Source organism: Mustela nivalis (assembly GCF_964662115.1).
Source record: "Mustela nivalis genome assembly, chromosome: 7".
Taxonomy (NCBI): domain Eukaryota; kingdom Metazoa; phylum Chordata; class Mammalia; order Carnivora; family Mustelidae; genus Mustela; species Mustela nivalis.
In genome coordinates this window covers 17,468,199-17,476,343 of record NC_139026.1, presented here as the reverse complement: position 1 = coordinate 17,476,343, position 8,145 = coordinate 17,468,199, and the positions used below count along the sequence as shown (strand labels likewise).

Sequence of the window (8,145 nt, the reverse complement as noted above, 5' to 3'; positions counted from 1 at the left end):
CTCTGTTTAGAGACTCAAAAGGCCCTTAGAAAACATCCTTAAACCAAAGCTCAAGTTGGCAAATGAAACCGTTTACCTGTGAGAGCAAAACAAAGAGGGGTCCAATCCCTGCGGGCGCATTGCAAAGTGGCACGCGATGTACCCCATCCCCATTGTGAGGCACAAATTCTTTGTGACACTGGGAGACACCGCAGAACAAAAATACTATTAGAAATGCTTCTAAAGGAACATTTTTGGCTGCGATAGAGACTTTTGACATTATTTATTAGGTTCAAAACTGCTTCACAAAAGCCTAACAATGGTTCTGTGGAAACCAGTACATCTGAGGCCTTTTCTGTTGTTCTGGGCAGGCATTGATTTGAAGATGGGCAGCACCCGCGGACAATTCCCTCGCAGCGGTCAATGTAAGTGAGCATTCACCGCCCCCCCCCCACCCCCAACTCCGGCCTAGGAGGGGTCTGTGAACAAACCGTATGGAAACGCTGGGGTGGGCGGGCAGAGGGAGAAGAGCGAACCTTGATTAACTTCTTTGAGGGGAGATGGGTGGGAGCACCAGCCCGCAGAGGAAGGGGAGCTCCTGCCAGATTGCCGTGAAGAGAGGCGTCCGCCCTGGGCCCCCTTTTCTCCGGGGGATGAGGATGCTTGGGGAGCATCTCTGGTGCCATGGCAACTGCGCCTCCTCCAGCCGGACTTAGGGCCGCGCCCCGGGGCCGGCTTTGGCGATGGGGGTCCGCCTGAGCTCCTGCTGGGACTGCCTTCCTGTCCTCCAGCTCCAGCTCCGAGGAACTCCGGACACCCGACGAAGCCGAGGGGGTCTGGCTTTTCCTGCAGAGGCCGATGGCAGTGGAAGGCCTCGCAGCGGGACCTGGAAGACAGACAAGGGAGGAGTGGCCCTGAAGTGTGCGGAATTCACTGGCCTTGCCGCCCTGCCGCGACTTTCAGAAAATCTCGGCTGATAACTGATGTTGGAGAAATCAACATTTGCAACGTGCTGAGAGAAAGAGAGAGGCCCCGAACATTCTCTTTGCATGCTTCCCCGGCATTGCCTTAAGCAAATAAAATGATATCTATTCCTTTCCTGTTGTTTAAAAGCACCCCCTCCAAAAAAAAAAAAAAAAATCATTTTTACAAACTCCTCATAACACTTTTTAGTTCAAGGAAAGCTGTTCAAAACAGCTCAAGAGAGGAGGGAAACAGAATTGGTGACGAAAATCGGACCACAAATTCTAAATCAGGGAAAAGTTTGAGTGGAAAATTAAGTGGAATTAGAGAGCGGACAAAGCAAACAGATCCACAGTCCATGTAGACTTCCAACTGATAATTTAAACACCCAAGAGGCAATATTATATAAGTTTTATTAGAAGTTTCAACCAGCTGAAAATGAAAACAATCAGGGAGTTAATATGGTCCAGACCTATACAACACATCCATACACACTAATACTAATAATCAATTTGATGTTTTTCTTTAATTGCCCAAATAATTTTTATGTAAAAGCTGAGGATTTTTACAATACAGTCAATACTGTTAAATATATATATATATATATATATATATATATATAGTATCTGTGTGTGTATATATATATGTATATATACATATATATATATATATAATTTGCTTTTGCATAGATTTTCCCCAAGAAATTCTACTCATTGACATACATAAAGTCTAATTCTTCAGTAGTAAATTAAGACAATGTATGTGCTTTAAATCACTTTGCACAGGTTTTAAAGGGCTTTGAATAGCACGTAAATATATAGGATATTTGGAGCAACCTACAGGAGCACTCACCTTTAAAAAATATATGCATGAACTTAAAAATGCATGGTACCTATGTCAAACAGCCACTCTATATCTAGGCAATTCAATTAGCTCATTACATACTGTGCCTGGTATGTAGTAGGCATCTCTCACTACACACTCATCATACCCAAATCAAACACTGGAAAACTTTTAGTGACTTTGATTTTTCAGTGTAAGAATTATTTCCTGGAAATAAAAGTGGAATGGCATTTCAATATCTCCATGTAAGTGAGAGCTTTCAGAATGGCAGACACACTACTTTCTGAAAACTAGAGTCTTGATAGATATTTGCTGATTTGGATTTGCAGCCATGGCAGATGACCAGTTCATTGCTATCAATAATCAGTGCAAGGGAATTCCATAGGAGAACATGGATGTGGTTCTGGAATTTGGAGCAACAGAATAAAACCTAGACAGGTTAAGACAGGTCAGGTTTCCGTCATAAACAAAGAATAGGAATTCCTTCCCTGAATGCAATTCGGTAATGATGCATTTTGTAACTCTCTTAGGGAGTGTGATGTAATGGAATCAACAAGGCTTTGGTGTCAGACCATCGTAGATTCAAATCCTGGCACGTCACCTGGTCTAAGCCTCTTTGTCCTTACCTGAACCATGAGGATTGTATTACCTACTTCACAAGGTCACTAATAGGATTAAGTTTGTTCGTTCATTTATTCATTCATTAGAATTTGTCTGTTATATGTCTGCCAGTGTTCTAGACACTGGAAATCCAGAGAAGCATAAAACAGGTAATATCTTTGCACTTACAAGAGCTTACATTCTTGTTTTGGGGAAAGGGGTTGGGGATGGGAAAGTGGATGACTAAAGAAGCAAATGAAGAACGGAGGGAGTGTCAGCTGGTAATAAATCCAAAGTAGAAAAATAATGCACACAAAGGAAACAATTTCAATAAAGACTTGAAGGAAGTGAAAAAGCAAACTAGTTAAGTGTCTGAGAGAGGACTGCTAAAAGTAGAGCATCTAGTAAATGGTAAGTGCTTCATACCCAAGAGCTGTTATTGTCATGTTTGAAATCAATATCGGTATACTCTGACCTGGAGTCGAAATAGAGGGCTTGAATCCTGGCTCCAGCCCTAAAGTTACAGAATCTCCCTGACCTTCAGATTCTGCATCTAAAGCATAAAAAAAAGGCAGTTCCTGTCTCAGAGGATGGCCATATGGATCAAAACTGAAGATGTATGTCCAGATTTTAGCACATTGCAATACACATACTAAGACCAAAAAAAAAAAAAAGTTGATGAACCAGCACCCTCAGCATCCCATCCTCAAGCCCAGCTTCCTAGAATGAAGTGATCTCTGTATGAGCGTGTTTCTGAATGAGGCTCTACCGGACCCTCCTTTGCCACTTCTAGTCCAAACAGGACATTATCCTCTAGTTCAAAGAAAATTCTCCTTTGTATTGAGTAAAAATCGGTATCTTTCTTCTTTTTTTTTTTTTTAAGGATATTTATTTATTTATTTATTTGATAGACAGTGTGAGATCACAAGTAGGCAGAGAGGCAGACAGAGAGAGAGGGGGAAGCAGGCTCCCTGCTGAGCAGAGAGCCCGATGTGGGGCTCGATCCCAGGACCCTGAGATCATGACCTGAGCCGAAGGCAGAGGCCTAAACCACTGAGCCACCCAGGCGCCCCCAGTCTCTTTCTTCTGTTGATCCATTCCAACAAACTTCATAAACTATGAAGTGAAATCTACCCAAAAATGTTTCCAATAAAAAAGTTATGTAAAATTAATCTCATCCTTCTACATGACAGTTCTAGAGCATCTGGAATATCAACTGTTCCCTCACATTTTCTTACCTCCAGCCTGAACAAGAGCACCATAAACACCACCACCATCACCCCATTCCTGTTTGGTCCCTGCTGTGTTCAATGAAATTCATTTACATCAATTCTCTAATTACCACATCCCTTAAAAACAGTAATTGTTGTTAGTTTGCAGATGAAAGTATTGAGCTCAAAGAAAGTGTATAGGACTGATCATGGCTACAGAACAGAAACGGGAGAAGATAGATTTGAGCCTAGGTGTCCTTGGTTTCAAAGCTCATTCCTTCTGGTACATTTCTTTATTTTTACTCATTCCTCCTTTGAGCAATTTTGAGACACTGTCATCATATATGATATATGATGTTATATGATATATGATATATGATATATGTTATCCTGTGCTATGAATTCACAATTTTCTTACCTGTAAAATGGAGATCATGACATGACCTGCCTAAAGGTGTTATGGGAGGGTTTCAGGAAATAATGTGAAATGCTCAGCACAGTGTATGGCCCATAGTGAGAGCTAATTAAATGAGGGCTGGACTGATTGATATGTGAGCAATAACTGTCATTGTCATTATTTTCTGGTGCAATACCTGAATCATCACGTTACTTGTCATCAAATCACACTTGTTCTCTCCTCCAATAAAGTAACTTGGCAACAAGTAGACTTCCATTTGAGAAGACTGATATAGCTCTTATAGAACTTTCTAGAACAGGATCTGCCATTGAGTCAGTAATTTTACTGTTTACATGAAGCTGAAAACAAAGTGTGACCAACTGAAGAGAGAAACAAAGAATTAAGAACCACAAAGTCAGGGCACCTGGGTGGTAGTTGGTTAAGCATCTGACTCTTGGTTTCAGCTCAGGTCATGATCTCAAAGTCACATCAGGCTCTGCGCTCAGTGTGGAGTCTACTTGAGATTCTCACTCTCTGCTCCTCCCACAGGTGCTATTTCTGTCTCTCTCTGAAATAGGCTAATTAATTAAAAATTAAAAAAAAAGCAAAAACCACAAAGTAATCCTTACCCAGTGGGGCAGAATCTCCCCTAGAATTGTAGGAGGGCCGGTTCTGAACTCTCGCATGCCTATTGATGTGCGTGCCTGCAGCCTCCAGGTCCAAAGGAGTGACTGAGTGGGATCTAATAGGCTTTTTTGTCATGTTCTTTGTCAAAACTGGACTCTTCCAAGCCTCTTTAGGTGCTGCTCTGGCTCTCTTAATTTCTCGTCTGACAGTGAAGATCAGTAGGGCCTCATCACATTCACTAGATGGTGTCTGGAAGGAACTGGCTTCTGCATGGCTCTCTTCTTCCAAAGAAGCTGCGCTCAAAACTGGAGACCTCGGGATGATGTGTGGGTGGGCACAAAGCAGGCTTTTACATGCTCCTGGAGTCTGAATCTTTCCTGCAGACACAGAAAAAGGCAAACGTATTAGTTTAAAAGAATGCACTTCAATATTACCTTTGAAACTAATGGTAGAAGAATGAAATCAGGCAATATATGGGTTATTTGTTTCATATTTCTACACTGAGAAAACAGAAATGACAAGCCAAGAACCTGGGTGCCAAAGTGAGAGAAGGTGAAGAGGGAAAAGACATGGTAAGTGAGGTAAGAGGCTGAACATGCTTCTGTTGGAAGCACTGTATGAAGGGCTAGACAGGTTGGTCAATCAGTCCTCACATAAACTATAACTAATAGATGCTATCATTAAAAGACATGGTAAGTGAGGTAAGAGGCTGAACATGCTTCTGTTGGAAGCACTGTATGAAGGGCTAGACAGGTTGGTCAATCAGTCCTCACATAAACTATAACTAATAGATGCTATCATTAAGTCCATTTCATAGGTCAGAAAGCTGGTTTGAAGCTAATGGGTTGAATTGTGTCCCCCAAGAAGATATGTTGAAGTCCCAACCCTCTGCACCTGGGAATGTGACCTTATTTGGAAATAGGGTCTTTGCAGGTGTAATCAAGTTGAGGTTGTTAGAGTGAGGCCGTAATCCAATATGATGAGCGTCCTTATCAGAAGGAGAAACAAACAGGGGTGCACAGGAAGAAAGGAAGAACACCACGCGATGAAGGAAGCAGGGATAGCAGTGTGGGATTTCCAAGCCAAGCTATGCCAAGGATTACAGCAATAACCAGCAGCTCAAAAAAGGGCATGAAAGGAACTCTCCATCAGAACCTCCAGAAGGCGCCAATCTTACTGACACCTGGATTTTTGACTTCTGGCTGCCAGAACTGGGAGAAAACAATTTGGTTTTAAGCCATCCCATTTGTGATTCTTTATTACAGCAGTGCTAGGAAACAGGTATCCACAATAGTTCCAATTGTCCCAGAGCAGTTATTAACAGCAGCCCTTTTCATACTGGGGGAAAAAAATTAAAAAAAAAAAAAAAAAAAGATGTTCGGATTTGGGGAGTAGAAAGTAGAAAAAAGGAAAAACCAAGAGGTGGGAAGTGTGGAATGGGAAGGGGAAGGGAGTCTATTGCAGGAGTTCTACTGTGTGGCAGAAATGGTGCCAGGGCACAACAAGTCTTAGCAAGTTGGGGGCATGGGGCAAAGAGGATGCTGGCCATGGCCATGTTGGGTGCCAGGACACATTTTTCCTAAACCACAGCCTTGTTTACAAAAGGAGGAATCAAACCAAATACCTCGGGGGAGGGGGAGGTTGCAGATAGCAGAAATGAGAGAAAAGGCCAAGGAGGGGTACCCTGGGAGTATAGGTCTTGTTAACTGGGGCCAGCCACTTCTCAGACCATGCCTGAGGGCCTGAGGGCAGGTGGTCCCAGTGTAGACAGATTTTTCTGGCTTTTCAGGAGAAACAGAAATATATTTTTTATATATGTAAAAACTTATAATTTTTCAATGTTGGTAACTCATTCAATTTTTTAAAAAACACAGTGTGGGCTCCACAAAACACATCTGCTCTCTGAATCACCACAGGCCATCAATTTGCATCTTTGGCCTATGGCCAGCCCTGTAAAAGTCACAGTATCATTTGCTTCCCTTCATACCATCTTCATCTCAGAATCTGATTTTATAAATATTCAGCTGGGCACCATGGGGATGCATGTGCAAGCTTTGTGCATAAGCAAATTTTAGAGTTCCAGAAGTCTCGTCACCGTCAACACTTTAGTAAGACTGAACTTTTATTTATATTTAATTGATTGCCTCATTTCATCTTAAAGCCCAGAATTCAAACGGTACACAAATACATCAGGCTTTCCTAAATGCAAAGCAATATCTGGAATCTTTCAAAACAGTAGCTCTGGGACTCTTACTCCCAGAGGAAATTTTATAGCACTAGAACCAGCGGCATTTGATCTGCCCTTGTTTTATTGTCAAACCTCAAGAACAGGATGGAAGTTTCAAAGACACTTTACACACCTTCACATCCTAAAAGTTAGGAGTTGAAAGAGATCTTATAGATCACCTGAGGCTGTACCCCACTACCCTCACTATCCACCTCTGCTTAGATACCTCTAGGAATCTATGGGGTGCTTGGGTGGCTCAGTCAGTTAAATGTCTGCTTTCAGCTCAGGTCATGATTCCAGGGTCCTGGGACTGAGTCCTGCATCTGGCTTCCTGCTCTGCAGGGAGTCTGCTTCTCCCTCTTGCACTGTCCCTCTTCCTATTCATATTCTCTCTCTTTCTCTCAAATAAATAACATCTTTTTTTTTTAAATGCCTCTAGGAACCTGAATCTCACTACCTCTGCAACAGAGATTTCCTTGCTTATTAGAAGAGCAAATAAGTAACATTGTATTTACAATATAATAAGCATATTATACACATGGATATATGTAATACTATATATGGGAAATAATTATTAAAGCCTCCTTGTATGGTGTTGGGACAGGTAGTGACTATACTTATTTAATTATTCAACCAATATTTACTGAGCTCCTATCAGATACTAGGTACTACTCTAGTGACAAAAGGGTACTCAGGTCAACAGAATGGATCATTTTGAGACTAAATTGACCAGCTGATTTATAGCAAAATGGACTTCAGCATAGCAATGCGGAGCCCCTCGTGGACACCAGAGTGAATTTCAAGTTTCCTCTCTGATACACTTTCCAGGTTGCCTGAATTGAATAGAACAACCAGTTGTTTTAACATTAAACAAACAAACAAACAAAAGACTGTGGCAAATGGAAGGACATTTTGCAATCTCCAATGGTTTCCAGTCTTTTTTTTTTTTTTAAGTTTTCAAATTTTCCCACCAAAATAGTAACAGAACTTGAGCCAAAATCCACTGCTCATGATTTCAAGTCAAATACTCTGTCAGGTCAGCCATCCCTTGAATCTAATGCAGTATTTTTCAATCCTGTCTGTGCATTAGTCAATAACTGGCATGCTTTGAAAAATACAGGTATGTGGTCCCAGGACCCCAGGACCTGTACTTTCTAAGCCCTATGGGGATTATAATTAGTGAGCAGGGAAACTTTCATGTGTCTAATTCACTCACTAGAAATTTCAGGTACTGTTGTAACTATGAGTTAGTCCAAGCAATCATGAATATGCTGAAGCATGAAGTCAAAGGTGTCTTT

General features: G+C 41.6%; 1 protein-coding gene across 16 annotated transcripts in view; it reads right to left on the bottom strand.

Moving 5' to 3' along the window:
- Window positions 1–242: 242 nt before the first annotated feature.
- Window positions 243–8,145, bottom strand: part of LOC309868924 (uncharacterized protein C12orf42) — a 151,683-nt gene continuing 143,780 nt past the window's right edge. For 15 of the 16 annotated variants that reach the window (XM_082739114.1, XM_082739111.1, XM_082739117.1 and 12 more), the window contains 2 exons: window positions 4,623–4,997; window positions 243–865 (listed from right to left, as the gene is read on the bottom strand). In XM_082739114.1, the coding sequence (XP_082595240.1) occupies window positions 417–865; window positions 4,623–4,997 (824 nt within the window). In that variant the 3' untranslated portion in view covers window positions 243–416. Of the gene's footprint in view, window positions 866–4,622; window positions 4,998–8,145 lie in introns of those variants that run through there. The other variant, XR_014313873.1, reaches the window with a different exon arrangement.